The 22,540-nt window shown below is 30.3% G+C and overlaps 2 protein-coding genes across 2 annotated transcripts; one reads left to right on the forward strand and one right to left on the reverse strand.

The window, feature by feature from the left end:
• The first annotated feature begins 1,304 nt into the window (after positions 1-1,304).
• Positions 1,305-2,310, forward strand: LOC109603023 (venom allergen 5-like). The gene has a single exon (XM_020019475.2). The coding sequence runs from the start codon at positions 1,305-1,307 to the stop codon at positions 2,283-2,285; it is 981 nt and encodes a 326-aa protein (XP_019875034.2). The 3' UTR covers positions 2,286-2,310.
• Positions 2,311-4,200: 1,890 nt separating this feature from the next.
• On the reverse strand, positions 4,201-5,627 carry LOC109603030 (alpha-tocopherol transfer protein-like). The gene is made up of 5 exons (XM_020019483.2): positions 5,144-5,627; positions 4,834-5,089; positions 4,667-4,777; positions 4,517-4,619; positions 4,201-4,402 (listed from the first exon to the last, which is right to left on the reverse strand). The coding sequence occupies exons 1-5, from the start codon at positions 5,440-5,442 to the stop codon at positions 4,254-4,256; spliced, it is 918 nt and encodes a 305-aa protein (XP_019875042.1). The 5' UTR covers positions 5,443-5,627; the 3' UTR covers positions 4,201-4,253.
• Between the last annotated feature and the right edge of the window lie 16,913 nt (positions 5,628-22,540).

The raw sequence follows: 22,540 nt of genomic DNA on the forward strand, positions 1-22,540 counted from the left end.
CGTGGCAACGCAAAACAACTCCGACATACCTTACTCAGCCGCCAACATGAGGGTCATGAACTACGACATGGAGCTTGAGTACATCGCCCAATGCATAACGAACAAGTGCAAAGTCACGGGCAGCGAATGCGGTACCACCCAAAGTTTTAAGAACGTCGGAAACATGTTGTCCCAAGACACCGACAACAAGTACAACATCTTCAAATGGCTAGGCACAGATTTTATTTTGCAGCAATTCAAAAACTCGTTCTATAGAATGAAGCAGATGGATCATTCCAACTTCGAGGACGTTTACACCGGCAAACTGGTACCGGGGGCGTCCGGAAGCGTGGCTTTCTTTACTCAATTAATATGGGCGGAAAATGATCACATGGGTTGTGCCTTCAACACGTTAAGAGGCGGAAGTGAGACCAATAAAACTTACGTCTTCTTCATGTACTGCCTCTATAGCGTGAAGCCGGTCAAAAATAAAAAGATATTTATCGTTGGACCACCTTGTTCGCAATGTACTTCTGGTACTGTATGTAACGTTGAGTACAAAGGATTGTGTGGGAAGTTATTGCCAATACCAAATGACAGTTCTTATAATTCTATTTACCCTGATAATAGTGAAGAGGAGATGCTGAAGCAGGAAGAAATGGAAATTAAGAAAATTTACGAGTATGAATTGATGAAGCCCGACGAAGAAAAGAAAGAGGATCACAGCTGCCAAATTAAGCTTAGTTATTTCCTGCTTTTGTTGATGATTTTATTTTGTATGTTTCAACCAGCTTAAATAAAGTTCCTAATCTATCCTGGACTGACATAATTCTAAATTTGGACTTGATAATCTTTTCCATAGTGATTTTAGTTTTGAATCCTTTAATAAAAGAAGACTTTTGTAATGATAGAAACTTTGCCTGTAGAATATGATGACAATGAAGACTCCTCTGCTGTCTTCTTCTAGAACAAGTATTGTATATCAAAAAACAGAGTTTATCATGGAGGAGCTGAAGAAGGTTTAGTAAATGAAAAGTTTTAGGTTTATGGATTGAAGAACCACAAAAAAGAGATTGGAACTAAAACAAAACTATAAATTAAGGTTAAAGATTTCATATATTCCTCAGCTTCAGTGTAGTAGGTTTGAGTAATCTTCTTGATAAAAAGTATTTCCCAGATTTTCCTTAAAAATTCAATTTGTAAGAGGTTAATTCAATTATAACATTTATTTCTGTCACCATAGTACCACAAAACAAAATAATGTGTTATTTCCTTCAACCTATCATATCATGTTGTACGTCCAGTATACATTTTTTATATGTTTAATGTTAACGAAAACCAGGTCGGTACCTTCAAAAGCTAGTTACTGCAAACTGCCTTGCCCAAGCGGTACCCAACACACCGTGTGCCGACGTGACAATTGCAAACCGGTGGCGTTCTGTCGCCAGGAGCACATAACCTACGAAATTCGCAAGGCCCTCACCGACGCACACAACACACTGCGCAACAACCTGGCCCTGGGCAAAGAACCGGATGTAAAGTACACGGCCGCCAACATGCGCCTCTTCAACTACGACATGGAACTGGAGTACATAGCCCAATGCTACGGCAACCAGTGCACCCAACCCAAAGAAGATCCGTGCCGGATCACCAGCCGTTTCAGCACCGTCGCCCAAATCACGCAGATGTACGACGACAAGACGTTCAACATACTGAAGTGGATGGAGCCCCAGCACGTGGCCGGTCGCTTTAGGAACGCCTACAAGGACCAGAAGCACACGCTGGACGACTCCAACTACGAGAACGTGTACACGGGCAAGCAGAAGGACAAGTGGAAGTACAACGACCCCTTCGTACAAATGATCTGGGCTGAATCCGACCACATTGGTTGCGCCATCAACACACAACGAACCAACAAGACCACCTACAAGTACTCCTTTCGCATCGTCTGCTACTACTCTAACATAAAAACTAAGGGCAAGAAGTTGTTTATTGTCGGGCCCGCTTGCTCGAAGTGCCCTTCGGGGACTAAATGCAATGAGAGGTTCACGGGTTTGTGTGGCAAAACTGAGCCGATATCAAAGGATAGTTCTTACGGCGCCATCTTTCCGGATGATACTGCTGAAGCTGTGAGGGAAAGGCAAGAGATGGAGGAGCAGATGGACATGTGGGGCGTTGACGATTATGAACTGTTCAACATCACCGATGTTAAAAAAGGCCAATCAAATGTTTTGTTTGTTGTACCCAATTACCTTTTAATTGTCACCATTTTTTTAACGTTCTTAGTTCACATGAAAATTGTTTAGCTTCAGACTGTTCTTCAACATCTTGGTCATTGAACAATTCTTTTTCTCCGCCATCATTGATTCAACTTCATCCTTAAATTCTTCTTAACGTCTCTCATCGGTCTTCACAATTTATGTTAAAACTTGTTTGTAGACTGTAGATGAAGCAGAACTCACCTGAGAGAGAACCAAGATCCAAAGGTTTGTGTTGTTCAAAACGAGATTTCTTCCTGAACTTCTGAAGCTTCGAATGAATGGCAATAAATGTATTTCTCAATAGGAAAAGGAGACTCCAAAGTTTATAATTATTGGACTTAAGTTATAAGTTATCCAGTACGTCGAATCTTGGTTGGTACTCTTCGAATTTTTGTTTCCACATTTGTGGAACAAGAAAATATTTTTCGTAACAAAATAGTAAGTTCCTTTATAAGATGGAGCAGAACTCATCTGAGAAAAAACCAAGATCCAAAGGTTTGTGTTGTTCAAAACGAGATTTCTTCCTGAGCTGTTGCAGCTTCGAATGAATGACAATAAATGTATTTCTCAATAGGAAAAGGAGACTTCAAAGTTTATAATTGTTGGACTTAATTACTGACCATGCAGTTCTAGTAAAGACCTTTCTTCACTATTATTTTAATGTTCTTGCTTCACATTGTAGTGATTTAGCTTCAGACTATGCTTCACCGCCAGTCTTTAAGCCTTTCGGAGCTTTTAACGAAGTGGCCTACATCTTCATTGGGTAATTCTTCTTTTCCATCACTCATCAATTCATTCCCAGCTGTTAAGTTTTTTCATGCACTCCAGATTTATTTTTAAATTCTTCTTCTTAAGGTCTTTCTTCATCCTTCATAGATGCATTTCCTGCTTTATTTACAAAGTTATAGTTGAGATTACAACAATTAATTAGTTGAAATTTACTTGTAGACTTTAAACCCTTTCTGTTTTAATTATTTATTCAAAATGACACAAATAACATATTAGTAATCAATTCTACAATTAAGATTCCTGGTAATAAATAAATAATTCACTCCAATTAGTGTTATTTTTTATAGGAATTGATAAAAACTACCCAATTTATAACAATACATTTTATTCAACCGGACTAAATCAACAAATTTTACAAAAACTAATTAACAGTCAATGATTTAAAGTTTCCGTGGAAGCCCAATAAGTCGTCGTTCTTCAATTTATCTATTTTGAAGTTATCCGGTACGTCGAATCTTGATTGGTACTGTTCGAATTTTTGTTTCCATCGTTCTGGAAAGAAAAACATATTTATCTTAATAAAATAGTAACAAAAGTCAGCCCTCTTCCTTCACAAGATGAAGCAGAACCTATCTGGGAGAGAACCAAAGTCCAAAGGTTTGTGTTGTTCAAAACGGAGTTCTTTCTGAGCTGCTGAAGCTTCGAAAAGAATGGGAATAGGTTAATAGGTCAATAAGAAAAGATTACCTCAAATATTCTAATTATTGGACTCAATTACTTACCATGTACTTACTTTCTTTATTATTATTTGAAGGTTCCTTTTTCACAAAGTAATGATCTAGCTTCAGACTTAGCTTCACCGACAGTCTTTAGGTCTTTAGGTACTTTTAACGAAGTGGTTTGCATCTACATTGGTTAATACTTCATCTCCAGCACTCATCAATTCATCTTCAGCAGTTAAGTTTCTTCATTTATTCTTAAATTTTTCTGCTTAGGGCCTTTCTTCATCTTTCATAGATGCATTTCCTGCTTTAATTACAATGTTGTAGTTGAGATTACAACAATTAATTTATTAATTTATTCAAATTTAATTGCACACTTTAAAACCTTTCTGTTTTAATTGTTTATTCATGACACAAATAACATATTAGCAATCAATTCTACAATAATAAATAAATAATTCACTCCAATTAGTGTTATTACTTTATAGGAATTGATAAAAACAACCCAATTTGTAACAGCACAATTTATTCAACCGGACCAAATCAACAAAATTTACAAAAACTAATCAACAGCCAATGATTTAAAGTTTCCGTGGAAGCCTAACAAGTCGTCGTTCTTCAATTTTTCCGGACGGAGTTTCTCGTCTATTTTGAAGCTATCCAGTATGTCGAATCTTGGTTGGTACTCTTCGAATTTTTGTTTCCACAGTTCTGGAAGAAGAAAATATTGACCTTAACATAATTGTACCAGAAGCTAGTCTTATTCCTTTACAAGATGAATAGGAAAGACCTCAAAGCTTCCCTTTATTGGACTTAATTACTTACCATGCAGTTCTAGTAAAGACCTTTCTTCCCCACCATAGTCCTTAGGTAAGATGCTCTTGTCGAAGTACTGTTGCAAATACGACAAGTCCTTGTGGACGTGCAGCTAAAACAAAACTGTCAGTTGATGCCAAAAATTGTCCTGAAACTTACCCTTTCCTTCAGCTTCTGACTAATAAAAGGTTTGATCGCATTGAGGAAGGTTTCCACGTAACTTGGACAATTGAATATGTGAATTCCAGCTATTCTATCACCCCAAACTTTCTATAAAACCAAGGGCAAGTGAGCAACTTTGAATGGATTAACAAGACAACACTTACATTGAGGATCATCGCAGCCTTTTTCGTGTGCATGGGGTTGAACTTGCTGATGTGTCCAAAGGTGGTACCCTTAAAATCGTAGACCAAAATGGTGGAAAGGTTAATGTCTTCCCAGCTTCGGATTTCAGCGTAGTGAAAGGTGGTCATGTAGTAATGATTAGGGTCGAATTGTTCTACGGAGTCCACGTCTTCGTTGATTTTTAAAAACTGCACTCTGTACAAGTCTTTGGTCAGCTTTGGCAACGGACAAACGAACCTGAAACCCACCGTTGAGCCCCAACAACAACCGTCCATTAACAAACAAACTTACGTGGCGTTCAGCATGAACTTCATGTGCGGCAGCTTCGGATTGGTGTTCTTGTAGAACTCGGGTACCAGTTCGCGTATAGTGTAGTACATGTCGATCCGTTCTTTGGTCCTTTCGATGCTGAACTTGTTCTGCGTCAGGAACCGTTCGATTTGCCTGTCGTCCATCACTTCGGGCAGATGCGGCTGCGACTTGATCCACTTCTTGACGCACTCCACATCCTCCTTGAGGCTTGCCTCGTCCCTGTTGTACACTTGCAAGATCCTCTTGCGTTCGTCGTCGGTGCAAATCAGGAGAGACATTTCGACACGCGGATTACTAGACCCAAACTAGTTTCATCAGCGTGAATTTGATTATTATATTATGTTCTTGTCGTTATCCTTGAGTCGACGACGTTGACGCGTTGACCTAGTAAGCGGTAAAACACGGTACGACATGGATCTACTGCTGTTTTTTTTTTTGTTTATTGTGTGTTGTCTTGCAATTCGACGAAGGTGATACGGTTTAAAATTTAATGTTCATTTAAGGCCGCGGAAGACCCGTAAGTAAGAGTAACATGTCGAAATTATCGAAAATGTAAGTTACACGAATTGTTACTTACATGATTTAATCGGAGAAGATAGTATTTGCATAATTTATGCGTCCATTAATTGAATTATCATAATTATCGATTGAGTTTTTTACAATTTTAATTGTGTGATTCCTTTAATGATTGATAATGGGAAGTGCATTTAATGAATTAAATTTTAACAAAAAATGTTTCATTAAAGAATTGTTTTTTGTCCATCATTACCATAAAATATTAACATTAATAAGAAAAATAGAATTTTTAAATTGGTACTTCTGTAAATATTTTAGATATACCATAAAATAAATTATTATTATTAAATTTTTATAAATTATTTTTATTAATAGTACAATACAAAATCACTTTGATCAATGAAAATAATTATTTAATTTAACATAAATGATGCTTACATATATTAAATAAATATAAAATATCTGGATTTATTAATTACAAACAATTACAAATTATAAATATTCTAATTATTATTCAATTTTAATACAGAAGTTTAAGTATAATACAAAATTTTGACTAATGAAAATATTTATTAAAATGTAAAATAATTCAATATTTTATTAAATATTACTATAAATATTAAATAAATATAAAATGTTTTGAATTAATTAATTACACACCATCAAAAATTGTATGATAATAAGTACTGAAAGAATAGAGAAAATTTAAATTAGTACTTCTGTGAATATTTATAATATTCTTCACTTTTAATACAAAGTTTTAAGTACAGTACAAAATTTAACCATTTTGATCAATAAAAATGTTGATTAAAATATAAAATAAATCATTATTTTATTAATTATTACTATAAAATTTTAAATAAATGTAAAATATTTTTAATACGAAATTTTAAGTACCAGTACAAAATTTAACAATTTTGATCAATAAAAATGTGATTAAAATGTAAAATAAATCATTCTTTTATTAATTATTACTATAAAATATTAAATGTAAAATATTATAAATTTTAAATAAATGTAAAATATTTTGGAGTAATTAATTTCACATCATCAAATAATGTATATTAATAAGTACTGAAAGGATAGGGAATTTTTAAATTGGTACTTCTGTGAATTTTTAAAATATTCTTCACTTTTAATACAAAGTTTTAAGTACAGTACAAAATTTAACCATTTTGATCAATAAAAATACTGATTAAAATGTAAAATAAATCATTCTTTTATTAATTATTACTATAAAATTTTAAATAAATGTAAAATATTTTGGAATAATTAAGCACACATCACCAAATAATGTATATTAATAAGTACTGAAAAGATAGGGAATTTTTAATTTGGTACTTCTGTGAATATTTCAAATATTCTTCCCTTTTAATACAAAATTTTAAGTACAGTACAAAATTTAACCATTTTGATCAATAAAATATGGATTAAAATGTAAAATAAATTATTTATTATTTCATTATTTTATTAATTATTACTATAAAATATTAAATAAATGCAAAATATTTTTAAATAATTAATCACCATCAAAAAATATATATTAACAAGTACTGAAAGGATAAGGAATTTTTAAATTGGTACTTCTGTGAATATTTCAAATATTCTTCACTTTTAATGCAAAGTTTTAAGTACAGTACAAAATTTAACCATTTTGATCAATAAAAATATTGATTACAATGTAAAATAAATCATCATTTTATTAATTATTACTATAAAATAGTAAATAAATGTAAAATATTTTGGAATAATTAAACACACATCACCAAATAATGTATATTAATAAGTACTGAAAAGATAGGGAATTTTTAATTTGGTACTTCTGTGAATATTTCAAATATTCTTCACTTTTAATACAAAATTTTAAGTACAGTACAAAATTTAACCATTTTGATCAATAAAAATATGGATTAAAATGTAAAATAAATTATTTATTATTTCATTATTTTATTAATTATTACTATAAAATATTAAATAAATGCAAAATATTTTGAAATAATTAATCACCATCAAAAAATATATATTAACAAGTACTGAAAGGATAAGGAATTTTTAAATTGGTACTTCTGTGAATATTTCAAATATTCTTCACTTTTAATACAAAATTTTAAGTACAGTACAAAATTTAACCATTTTGAGCAATAAAAATGTTGATTACAATGTAAAATAAATCATCATTTTATTAATTATTACTATAAAATAGTAAATAAATGTAAAATATTTTGGAATAATTAATCACCCATCATCAAATAATGTATATTAATAAGGACTGAAAGGATGTAGAATTTTTAAATTGGTACTTCTGTGAATACTTCAAATATTCTTCACTTTTAATACAGAGATTTAAGTACAGTACAAAATTTAACCATTTTGATCAATAAAATTATTGATTAAAATGTAAAATAAATCATTCTTTTATTAATTATTACTATAAAATATTAAATGTAAAATATTTTGGATTAATTAATCACACACCATCAAAAAAGGATAAGAAATTTTTAAATTAGTATATATTCTAAATATACTTAGATATGTGACACATAATTCACATGTTTGGAATCAGTCCGGCCAATATGAAGTGAGATTTTTAAGAAGTTCAGTATGGATGAGGCTTAAGAAATTTATTCGACATACACTGTATAAGTTTAAGTGCATATATATCACATTAAAGTCAGCTAAGTGTTCTTTGTCTGACGCTGATATGCATACCAAGAAGTTTCCTCAAACTTACGACGGCTCAAAAGAAACTCGAAACACGAAATTTACAATTAGGAACGGGCCAGATATTTTGTATCTAGTTGCCGTAATCACAGTAAATAATACGAAACTGTCTTTTAGGAATGCAGTTATGTAACGGACAATTTAAATTGTTTGTCGAGTCGTCTTTGAGAACGAGTTCTTGGTTATGTTTATGTAATATTAATAAAAATTTTGTTATTAAAAATACCAACGACAAATTTTATTTGGAAAATAAAATATTGGGACACATAATTTCAATTTTAATATGACCTTAATATAAGCTATAAATAAAATTATGCAGCAGAATAATTTAATATCGTTTACAAATTTGAATAAAAATATGCAAAGCACGATATAAAATTCATTATTCTTCAAGTACGCATTAATATACATTTCCTGATGGTGGGATCTTAATTAATCAATTACATTTCATATTTTTTTATTAGTTTTTTATGGAAATGTTTCGCGAAAGAAGCAGCAACAATATTTTATTTTATAAGACATTTTAATTCTTCAGTGACAGATATTACCAATTTAAAAATTCTTTAACATTCCTGTACTTAATAATACACATTTTTTTGTATACAATTAATTCATAAAATTTTACATTTATTTAATATTATAAATTATTATAAATAATTTAATTCGTCAAAGATTTTGAGTATAAACAGAAGATGTGAGTCTGTCATTCGTTGTAGAGGTGGAAATACCCCAAATTAAGTTCAAATTTTTATTTTTTATAAACATAAAATTTTCTTAATTTTTAATTTTTTAAGAAAAACAATATTTTTCAAGATTTTTTGTAACAATTATAAATAAAAACCTATTTTTCTATATAAATATATAAAGAGTGTTAATAATACAGGATAATGCACGACCATATGTTGTCCGAAATTATCTTGCTGACTTTGGAATTAATACTACGGCTTGGCCAGCTCGTAGTCCAGACCTTAACCCAATAGGACATATCTGGTACATTCTTGGGAGACGTTTAAGGGACCATCCTAAACGTCCGAATAATTTAGAGGATGTGGAGCGTCTTCTACTCGAAATTTAAGAGAATTTGGACCAAAATGAAATTAGAACCCAGATTTTGAGTATAAACAGAAGATGTGAGGCTGTCATTCGTAGTAGAGGTAGAAATACCCCATATTAAGTTTAAATTTTTATTTTTTATGAACATAAAATTTTGTTAATTTTTATTTTTTTAAGTAAAACAATATTTTTTAAGATTTTTTGTAACAATTATAAATAAAAACCTATTTTTCTATATAAATATATACAAATTGTTAATAACACAGGATAATACACGACCATATACAGCCCATGTTGTCCGAAATTATCTTGCTGACTTTGGAATTATTACTACGACTTGGCCAGCTCGCAGTCCAGACCTTAACCCAATAGGACATATCTGGGACATTCTTGGGAGACATTTAAGGGACCATCCTAAACGTCCGAATAATTTAGAGGATGTGGAGCGTCTTCTACTCGAAATTTAAGAGAATTTGGACCAAAATGAAATTAGAACCCAGATTTTGAGTATAAACAGAAGATGTGAGGCTGTCATTCGTAGTAGAGGTAGAAATACCCCATATTAAGTTCAAATTTTTATTTTTTATGAACATAAAATGTTGTTAATTTTTATTTTTTTAAGTAAAACAATATTTTTTAAGATTTTTTGTAACAATTATAAATAAAAACCTATTTTTCTATATAAATATATAAAAAGTGTTAATAATACAGGATAATACACGACCACATACAGCCCATATTGTCCGAAATTATCTTGCTGACTTTGGAATTAATACTACGACTTGGCTAGCTCGCAGTCCAGACCTTAACTCAATAGAACATATCTGGGACATTCTTGGGAGACGTTTAAGGGACCATCCTAAACGTCCGAATAATTTAGAGGATGTGGAGCGTCTTCTACTCGAAATTTAAGAGAATTTGAACCAAAATGAAATTAGAATCCAGATTTTGAGCATAAACAGAAGATGTGAGGCTGTTATTCGTAGTAGAGGTGGAAATACCCCATATTAAGTTCAAATTTTTATTTTTTATAAACATAAAATTTTGTTAATTTTTATTTTTTTAACAAAAACAATATTTTTTAAGATTTTTTGTAACAGTTATAAATAAAAACCTGTTTTTCTCTATAAATATATAAAGAGTGTCAATAACACAGGATAATGCACGATCATATACAGCCCATGTTGTCCGAAATTATCCTGCTGACTATGGAATTAGTACTACGGCTTGGCCATCTCGCAGTCCAGACCTTAATTCAATGGAACATATCTGGGACATTCTTGGGAGACGTTTAAGGAACTATCCTAACCGTCCGAATGTGGAGGATGTGGAGTGTCTTTTACTCGGAGAGACTGAAATGAAAAATGAAATTTAAACCCAGATTTTGACCAACGAATTATTTGAGAAAAGCCAGAACAATATACGTTAACTTAAAACGTTAATAACTTGTTTATTTCATACAGAACACCCTGTATATTTTTACGTTTTTTAATTACACAGTAAATTTTAAACAAACCACCTATAACATGTATATAACAAAAGTCAATAGTTTTTAAGTTATTAATTTTTGATTTATTGAGATTTGCCAACTTTAAATGTTTATCAATAATAGCCCATAACTTTTCTGTTAATATGTTTACTGACATGGAATAGGAATTTTAGGAATTTTGATACATTGTTTAACAGATTTCAGGTCAAATTTATTAAAATATCTCAACGAATTACTTGAGAAAAGCCAGAACAATATACGTTAACTTAAAACGTTAATAACTTCTTTATTTCATACGGAACACCCTGTATATTTTTACGTTTTTTAATTACACAGCAAATTTTAAACAAACCACCTATAACATGTATATAACAAAAGTCAATAGTTTTTAAGTTATTAATTTTTGATTTATTGAGATTTGCCAACTTTAAATGTTTATCAATAATAGCCCATAACTTTTCTCTTAATAGCTTTGCTGACATGGAATAGGAATTTTAGGAATTTTGATACATTGTTTAACAGACTTCAGGTCAAATTTATTAAAATATCTCAACGAATTACTTGAGAAAAGTCAGAACAATATACGTTAATTTAAAACTTTAATAATTTGTTTATTTCATACGGAACACCCTGTATATTTTTACGTTTTTTAATTACACAGTAAATTTTAAACAAACCACCTATAACATGTATATAACAAAAGTCAATAGTTTTTAAGTTATTAATTTTTGATTTATTGAGATTTGACAACTTTAAATGTTTATCAATAATAGCCCATAACTTTTCTGTTAATAGGTTTGCTGACATGGAATAGGAATTTTAGGAATTTTGATACATTGTTTAACAGATTTCAGGTCAAATTTATTAAAATATCTCAACGAATTACTTGAAAAAAGCCAGAACAATATACGTTAACTTAAAACGTTAATAACTTCTTTATTTCATACGGAACACCCTGTATATTTTTACGTTTTTTAATTACACAGCAAATTTTAAACAAACCACCTATAACATGTATATAACAAAAGTCAATAGTTTTTAAGTTATTAATTTTTGATTTATTGAGATTTGCCAACTTTAAATGTTTATCAATAATAGCCCATAACTTTTCTCTTAATAGCTTTGCTGACATGGAATAGGAATTTTAGGAATTTTGATACATTGTTTAACAGACTTCAGGTCAAATTTATTAAAATATCTCAACGAATTACTTGAGAAAAGCCAGAACAATATACGTTAACTTAAAACGTTAATAACTTCTTTATTTCATACGGAACACCCTGTATATTTTTACGTTTTTTAATTTTACAGCAAATTTTAAACAAACCACCTATAACATGTATATAACAAAAGTCAATAGTTTTTAAGTTATTAATTTTTGATTTATTGAGATTTGACAACTTTAAATGTTTATCAATAATAGTCCATAACTTTTCTGTTAATAGGTTTGCTGACATAGAATTGGAATTTTAGGAATTTTCATACATTGTTCAATAGATTTCAGGTCAAATTTATTAAAATGTCTCGACGAATTACCTGAGAAAAGCCAGAACAATATACAGAGTTTGAACATAAACAGAAGATGTGAGACTATAATTCGAGGTAGAGGTAGAAATACCCCATATTAAGTTCAAATTTTTATCTTTTATGAACTTAAAATTTTGTTAATATTTAATTTTTTAAGAAAAACAATATTTTTTAGGATTTCTTTAACAATTATAAATGAAAAAGTATTTTTCTATATAAATATATAAAGAATGTTAATAATACAGGACAATGCATACAGTCCATGTTGTCCGAAATTATCTTGGTGACTTTGTAAAATACTACGGCTTGGCCATCTCGCAGTCCAGACCTGAACCCAACAGAACAATCTGGGACATTCTTGGGAGAAGTTTAAGGGACTGTTTAGGAATAGTTGAAAAATTGTTGTAACCAAACCAAAACGCCAGAAAGTGTAATTGTTATTTTAACTTGAACTAACTAAAAGAAAACAACAACAAGGTTAGTTAAAACACTGTAAATAATCAACTGCACCAATAAGTCGTTGAAACTTTAATGCCACAACCTTAAACCGGGTCTCCGTGCCGTGTTATTTGCACCATCCAAATATCCGTCTACCATCGACGGACGGGAGGGCGGCGTGATCGAAAAAACCCAATAACTACCCCTCTCCAGCGTAACAGAACTATCTACCGCCAATTCCGGGCCACTTTAAATAATTTCGCGCAGACCGAAATTACGCTTTGTTCGCCCTCTCATCCACGAAATTCCTTTATAAACTCTTTGTATCGAACAGTCCCGGAACAGTAATAAAGTGAGCGGCGTTCTTTTCGGGACCGGAGCACGGGATGGTGGGCGGTTGTTCGCCGCCGCCGCCGCTTCTTTATATTTATATTTCAATCAAGTGATCAGTGGCCCCTCAATCAAGTCGGTTGTTCTTTGTTTTTGATGGCGGATTCGCTTTCATTAAAATGGATGTTTTGAAGTCACGTCGCGGTTCGTGTTCGTCGCAACTGATTTTCTAATTTGTTCCGGATAATGTCTGGGTTTTAAATTTGCCCACGCTTATTTTCGTGGGGTTTTGTTAATTAACGGTTGATTTATTGATGGGCTGGAATACTCTACAATATGTATTCCATATTGACTGGTCCATTATAATTATTATTTCATATTTTAATGGAATTGGATGATGTACCAGAGTTGCATGAGCAATTTCATTAGACATGTAGTTTTCGTTTTTCGTCCGTTTTTAATTAATTACTTTCTATTTTGCTGAGCATTATCGATTTTAAACAATAAATCGATTTTCCTGTTGGTTGATTAGATTTAATTAAAACGTAATAATTTTTTATTTAAAATTAGTTACCACTGTTTCTTTCATTAAAACTTAAAACATTTTTACTTTTTTATTTAATTGTACATAATACATAAAAATTTATACAATCCAGCTATACCATGTCTCATAATAAATTTCGTCAGTTTTTGAGTTAATAATTTTTAATTCATTAAAATTTGCTTAAACTTAACTTTAAATATTAATTAATAATAGACTGTAATATTTCTGTTAATTGGTTTCCTGACACAGAATTAGAATTTTGGAAATCTTGAGACACTTTTTAAAAGATATCAATCAAGTTATTAATTTTTGATTTATTAAAATTTGCCAATTTTAATTGTTAATCAAAAATAATCTATAAATATTTTGTTAATAGGTTTGCCGACATGTTATTGGAATTTTAGGAATCGTGAAACATTTTTTAACAGATTTCAAGTCATATTTATTAAAATATCTCAACGAATTACTTCAGAAAAGCCAGAACAATATACGTTAACTTAAAACGTTAATAACTTGCTTATTTCATACGGAACACCCTGTATATTTTTACGTTTTTTAATTACACAGTATATTTTAAACAAACCACCTATAACATGTATATAACAAAAGTCAATAGTTTTTAAGTTATTAATTTTTGATTTATTGAGATTTGACAACTTTTAATGTTTATCAATAATAGTCCATAACTTTTCTCTTAATAGCTTTGCTGACATGGATTAGGAATTTTGATACATTGTTTAACAGACTTCAGGTCAAATTTATTAAAATATCTCAACTAATTACTTGAGAAAAATCAGAACAATATACGTTAACTTAAAACGTTAATAACTTGTTTATTTCATACGGAACACCCTGTATATTTTTACGTTTTTTAATTACACAGTAAATTTTAAACAAACCACCTATAACATGTATATAACAAAAGTCAATAGTTTTTAAGTTATTAATTTTTGATTTATTGAGATTTGACAACTTTTAATGTTTATCAATAATAGTCCATAACTTTTCTCTTAATAACTTTGCTGACATGGATTAGGAATTTTAGGAATTTTGATACATTGTTTAACAGACTTCGGGTCAAATTTATTAAAATGTCTCGACGAATTACTTGAGAAAAGCCAGAACAATATACGTTAACTTAAAACGTTAAAAACTTGTTTATTTCATACGGAACACCCTGTATATTTTTACGTTTTTTAATTACACAGCAAATTTTAAACAAACCACCTATAACATGTATACAACAAAAGTCAATAGTTTTTAAGTTATTAATTTTTGATTTATTGAGATTTGATAACTTTAAATGTTTATCAATAATAGCCCATAACTTTTCTGTTAATAGGTTTGCTGACATAGAATTGGAATTTTAGGAATTTTCATACATTGTTTAACAGATTTCAGGTCAAATTTATTAAAATGTCTCGACGAATTACTTGAGAAAAGCCAGAACAATATACGTTAACTTAAAACGTTAATAACTTGTTTATTTCATACGGAACACCCTGTATATTTTTACGTTTTTGAATTACACAGTGAATTTTAAACAAACCACCTATAACATGTATATAACAAAAGTCAATAGTTTTTAAGTTATAAATTTTTGATTTATTGAGATATGCCAACTTTAAATGTTTATCAATAATAGCCCATAACTTTTCTGTTAATAGGTTTGCTGACATGGAATAGGAATTTTAGGAACTTTGATACATTGTTTAATAGACTTCAGGTCAAATTTATTAAAATATCTCAACGAATTACTTGAGAAAAGCCAGAACAATATACGTTAACTTAAAACGTTAATAACTTGTTTATTTCATACGGAACACCCTGTATATTTTTACGTTTTTTAATTTCACAGTAAATTTTAAACAAACCACCTATAACATGTATATAACAAAAGTCAATAGTTTTTAAGTTATTAATTTTTGATTTATTGAGATTTGACAACTTTAAATGTTTATCAATAATAGCCCATAACTTTTCTCTTAATAGCTTTGCTGACATGGATTAGGAATTTTAGGAATTTTGATACATTGTTTAACAGACTTCAGGTCAAATTTATTAAAATATCTCAACGAATTACTTGAGAAAACTCAGAACAATATACGTTAACTTAAAACGTTAATAACTTGTTTATTTCATACGGAACACCCTGTATATTTTTACGTTTTTTAATTACACAGTAAATTTTAAACAAACCACCTATAATATGTATATAACAAAAGTCAATAGTTTTTAAGTTATTAATTTTTGATTTATTGAGATTTGACAACTTTAAATGTTTATCAATAATAGCCCATAACTTTTCTCTTAATAGCTTTGCTGACATGGAATAGGAATTTTAGGAATTTTGATACATTGTTTAATAAACTTTATGTCAAATTTATTAAAATATCTCAACGAATTACTTGAGAAAACTCAGAACAATATACGTTAACTTAAAACGTTAATAACTTGTTTATTTCATACGAAACACCCTGTATATTTTTACGTTTTTTAATTTCACAGTAAATTTTAAACAAACCACCTATAACATGTATATAACAAAAGTCAATAGTTTTTAAGTTATTAATTTTTGATTTATTGAGATTTGACAACTTTAAATGTTTATCAATAATAGCCCATAACTTTTCTCTTAATAGCTTTGCTGACATGGAATAGGAATTTTAGGAATTTTGATACATTGTTTAACAGACTTCAGGTCAAATTTATTAAAATATCTCAACTAATTACTTGAGAAAACTCAGAACAATATACGTTAACTTAAAACGTTAATAGCTTGTTTATTTCAAATAGGACACCCCGTGTATTTTTACATTTTTTAATTATACTTTAAATTTTAAATAAACCACCTATATCATGTCCATAATATAAGTTATTAATTTTTAAAAAATTAAAACAAATAACTTAAAAAATGTCAAAACAAATTTGTGGTAACTTAAGACGTTGATAACATTTTTATTTCAAATGAGACACATTATATACAATTATATTGTATATATACATATTGTAAATATACATTAAATTGGGACATGACGTAGATAGGAAGGTGTTAAAAAGTCAATATTATATTCATAAATAATAGGCAATTCCAAATATATCAGGCTAATTGGATTTTAATTCTTACTTACTTAATTTTATTTAGGCTTCTAATGGGAACTAAATTCAATTAGCCTCTAACTCAAAAATTAGACCTGGTACACGAAATCGGATGCCATTATTGAAATCAACAATGGAAAACAATTTTGTTGTTCTGCATAATCGCCTCGTTAACGAAATGGAAAAACAATTCATTATCATTCGTTCAGGCACATCAAAATTATAAACTATTTATTTGTCAGTGTCGTATTTAAATCAGCTAATGCACTGTGAAAACACGAGTGCCGTTCAATTTCAATTGCGCCACTCAAACAATCGATTTCAGTTTTCGACGGTTTATTAATTCGCTAATTTATATGCTTCCCGGTTTTTCCAGGAGCATTCCGGACGATCATTGGACGTTGACAGATGTCGAAGACGGTTTTAATTAACCGACAATCCTCCAAATTCTGACTAAACAATCGTCCAACGATCTAATTCCGGCTTTAATATCGTATTGTTTGCGTTAAATTATCGACGGCCATCGAACGGTCCGTAGACCGGCACATAATGGACCGCAAAACCGATCACTCAACTAAGAAATCCCCCCACTCACACAGTGATCCGAACGCCAAACATTCATATCCGACATTATTGCCTCCTCAAAATGCCGCCGCGAATCGTACGGAACGTCGAGACCAATTACACCGATGACCTTCGATTCGACGAAGAAAAAAAATTAAGTCCGGACAGTTTCATTATCGGTCGATTGTGATGCGGAGACGATTGTGTGACGGAATTAAATTCCAATTTGAATCGTCCGCGGAAATGATGGGCCGGACTCCTCTGGAGGAGGATTCTTAATCCGGCAGGTCAAGGGTCCGGACCGGATTGCGGGCTTCGACGTTTATGGCACGGTTCCGGTTGGATAATTATCTAAACTAAATCTTTCGACTTCTTCGCCGCCCTTATAAATATTCAAGTTCCAACTCCACGGTTGCGATAATTGACTTCTTTGTAACTTAGTTGGGTATAAAATGTTGAAACGGAGTTAATAGTTGGTTACTTACGGGTTTAGGGGAAGTTTATAACAGCATGGCACAAAGTGAGTTTAAGTGCATGTGTGTCACATTAATGTCTTCCGACTGTTCTTTGCAGGAGTCTGATGTGCATACCGGAAGTTTTCGATTATAGTAATTTCCAGGAGACCCGGAATAATCTCGTGCTCGATCGCTGTTTTATTTTTTGTTCGATTTGCCGGAAAGGGAATTGGTGGGAGTTATGTTGGAGTTAAGAGGTTCGATATATTCGATATTTTATTTGATGTCTGAACTCAAAGTTTGACATATTTATTTATGTTTTAGCATAACTTACCTTTATCTAAGCTAACTTTGCTTAATCTTGCTCAATTTCAATTACCATATATTGGTAACTGAAAATGTAATTTATGTTTTTGGCTGTGCAAATTATATTATTGTTTAAATTTAAAATATTTGGGTTAAAAAATATGATGTAAGAGTATAAAACCCCATATTTGAAATAAAAAGTTATAAACCTTTCCACTTAGTGTAACTTATGTTGGTTTTCCCCAAGTAAGTTGTTGAATTGAATCTGTTAAACAATATATCAAAATTATTAAAATTTCAATTCCATGTCAGCAAACCTATTAACAGAAAAGTTATGGGCTATTATTGATAAACATTTAAAGTTGTCAAATCTCAATAAATCAAAAATTAATAACTTAAAAACAATTAACTTTTGTTATATACATGTTATAGGTGGTTTGTTTAAAATTTACTGTGTAATTAAAAAACGTAAAAATATACAGGGTGTTCCGTATGAAATAAACAAATTATTAACGTTTTAAGTTAACGTATATTGTTCTGACTTTTCTCAAGTAATTCGTTGAGATATTTTAAAAAATTTGACCTGAAGTTTGTTAAACAATGTATCAAAATTCCTAAAATTCCTAATCCATGTCAGCAAAGCTATTAAGAGAAAAGTTATGGACTATTATTAATAAACATTTAAAGTTGGCAAATCTCAATAAATCAAAAATTAATAACTTAAAAACTATTGACTTTTGTTATATACATGTTATAGGTGGTTTGTTTAAAATTTGCTGTGTAATTAAAAAACGTAAAAATATACAGGGTGTTCCATATGAAATAAACAAGTTATTAACGTTTTAAGTTAACGTATATTCTTCTGGCTTTTCTCAAGTAATTCGTTGAGATATTTTAGTAAATTTGACCTGAAATCTGTTAAGCAATGTATCAAAATTCCTAAAATTCCAATTCCATGTTAGCAAACCTATTAACAGAAAAGTTATGGGCTATTATTGATAAACATTTAAAGTTGGCAAATCTCAATAAATCAAAAATTAATAACTTAAAAACTATTAACTTTTGTTATATACATGTTATAGGTGGTTTGTTTAAAATTTACTGTGTAATTAAAAAACGTAAAAATATACAGGGTGTTCCGTATGAAATAAATAAGTTATTAACGTTTTAAGTTAACGTATATTGTTCTGACTTTTCTCAAGTAATTCGTTGAGATATTTTAATAAATTTGACCTGAAATCTGTTAAACAATGTATCAAAATTCCTAAAATTCCAATTCCATGTCAGCAAACCTATTAACAGAAAAGTTATGGGCTATTATTGATAAACATTTAAAGTTGGCATATCTCAATAAATCAAAAATTTATAACTTAAAAACTATTAACTTTTGTTATATACATGTTATAGGTGGTTTGTTTAAAATTTACTGTGTAATTAAAAAACGTACAAATATACAGGGTGTTCCGTATGAAATAAACAAGTTATTAACGTTTTAAGTTAACGTATATTGTTCTGACTTTTCTCAAGTAATTCGTTGAGATATTTTAAAAAATTTGACCTGAAGTTTGTTAAACAATGTATCAAAATTCCTAAAATTCCTAATCCATGTCAGCAAAGCTATTAAGAGAAAAGTTATGGACTATTATTGATAAACATTTAAAGTTGGCAAATCTCAATAAATCAAAAATTAATAACTTAAAAACTATTGACTTTTGTTATATACATGTTATAGGTGGTTTGTTTAAAATTTACTGTGTAATTAAAAAACGTAAAAATATACAGGGTGTTCCGTATGAAATAAATAAGTTATTAACGTTTTAAGTTAACGTATATTGTTCTGACTTTTCTCAAGTAATTCGTTGAGATATTTTAAAAAATTTGACCTGAAGTTTGTTAAACAATGTATCAAAATTCCTAAAATTCCTAATCCATGTCAGCAAAGCTATTAAGAGAAAAGTTATGGGCTATTATTGATAAACATTTAAAGTTGGCAAATCTCAATAAATCAAAAATTAATAACTTAAAAACTATTGACTTTTGTTATATACATGTTATAGGTGGTTTGTTTAAAATTTGCTGTGTAATTAAAAAACGTAAAAATATACAGGGTGTTCCATATGAAATAAACAAGTTATTAACGTTTTAAGTTAACGTATATTGTTCTGGCTTTTCTCAAGTAATTCGTTGAGATATTTTAGTAAATTTGACCTGAAATCTGTTAAGCAATGTATCAAAATTCCTAAAATTCCAATTCCATGTTAGCAAACCTATTAACAGAAAAGTTATGGGCTATTATTGATAAACATTTAAAGTTGGCAAATCTCAATAAATCAAAAATTAATAACTTAAAAGCTATTGACTTTTGTTATATACGTGTTATAGGTGATTTGTTTAAAATTTACTGTGTAATTAAAAAATGTAAAAATATACAGGGTGTCCCTTATGAAATAAGTTTTAAGATTTCAAAAATTCTAACCTCGTCATCAAACCTATTAATAAATAGGTGTTTGTTTAAATTTTAGTATATACTGAATCTATCTTTTAGGACTCCAAGAATTCCAATGAGATGTCAGCAAATATGTCATTGTATATTATTAATAATTCAAATTAATAATCAAGCCACGCCCATTGCATGCGCGATGGTTTTCACGCATCATAAGCCCCGCCCATGCGTCCGGGTCACCTTGAACTGTCCCATTCACAATTTATCTAACATATGGACAGTAAATAAATTACTCAGAGCATCTTTTCCAGTTTTCCAAGCTAATGGACCCGGATCGACGTACAGCGGAACGCACTCGAAGGCCGGGGCAATAAATACGTTTTCTGCGTTTCATATTAGCGAAAGATATAGGAAAAACGTGGCGGGGCCTTTTTGTTTTAAGTGTCCGAAGTGCAGACGTCTATAACTTATATTAGCCTGTCGTCGGAGCCGAGACCGAAAATATGATCGTCAAGGGGAAACGCAGCGTATCCACGATGGATTTATGGACGATGCGTTTTCTCCACAGCCTCCTAATGGCGGTTCGTGTTTTCTTGAACGAAAGCGAAACCGTCGCTTTCGACGGTCTCGGCGATTTGAATGGCAAATTACGCACACGGTTGCGGCGCACGACCATTTGCATAAAGTACTGGCGGGCCCTTGTTTCAGCAGCTGTAACCGATAATCTGTTTATCTTCGGGGTCGCCCGTGCGGCAAATTGACAAATATACTGCGCCAGCGTATGTGTGTGTGTGTGTTGTAGAAATTATCGACGCTTTATTTTGGCGGGCACGGAGGTTTGGGGAAGTTTGTACAAGGAGGCGGTGATTGCCCCAAGGTCTTGTTTAGGGTTTTCGATGCGAACGGACACTCGGTGGATGTTGCGAGTGTTTTCTGCGAATGTGGCGGTCGAGAGAAACTTGGGATACAAGATACGAATTGTTCGGGATTAGACGGGAAGTGTTTCTATGATTGTGTTTGAATTTACATTCCAGATTAAAGGGGAACGGGTACAAAAGGCTTGCAAATCATTAACTTTTCAATAATAATCATCTCTGAAGAATCTAACGAAACTAAAGAGTCTAAAGTATCTAAAATATCTAAAGAATCTAAAGAATCTAAAGAATCTAAAGAATCTAAAGAATCTAAAGAATCTAAAGAATCTAAAGAATCTAAAGAATCTAAAGAATCTAAAGAATCTAAAGAATCTAAAGAATCTAACGAATCTAAGGAATCTAAGGAATCTAAAGAATCTAAAGAATCTAAAGAATCTAAAGAATCTAAAGAATCTAAAGTATCTAAAGTATCTAAAGAATCTAAAGAATCTAAAGAATCTAAAGAATCTAAAGAATCTAAAGAATCTAAAGAATCTAAAGAATATAAAGAATCTAAAGAATCTAAAGAATCTAAAGAATCTAAAGAATCTAAAGAATCTAAAGAATCTAAAGAATCTAAAGAATCTAAAGAATCTAAAGAATCTAAAGAATCTAAAGAATCTAAAGAATCTAAAGAATCTAAAGAATCTAAAGAATCTAAAGAATCTAAAGAATCTAAAGAATCTAAAGAATCTAAAGAATCTAAAGAATCTAAAGAATCTAAAGAATCTAAAGAATCTAAAGAATCTAAAGAATCTAAAGAATCTAAAGAATCTAAAGAATCTAAAGAATCTAAAGAATCTAAAGAATCTAAATAAACTAAAGAAACTAAAGAATCTAAAGAATCTAAAGAATCTAAAGAATCTAAAGAATCTAAAGAATCTAAAGAATCTAAAGAATCTAAAGAATCTAAAGAATCTAAAGAATCTAAAGAATCTAAAGAATCTAAAAAATCTAAAGAATCTAACGAATCTAAG

This window comes from Aethina tumida, chromosome 6 (assembly GCF_024364675.1).
Source record: "Aethina tumida isolate Nest 87 chromosome 6, icAetTumi1.1, whole genome shotgun sequence".
Classification (NCBI taxonomy): Eukaryota; Metazoa; Arthropoda; class Insecta; order Coleoptera; family Nitidulidae; genus Aethina; species Aethina tumida.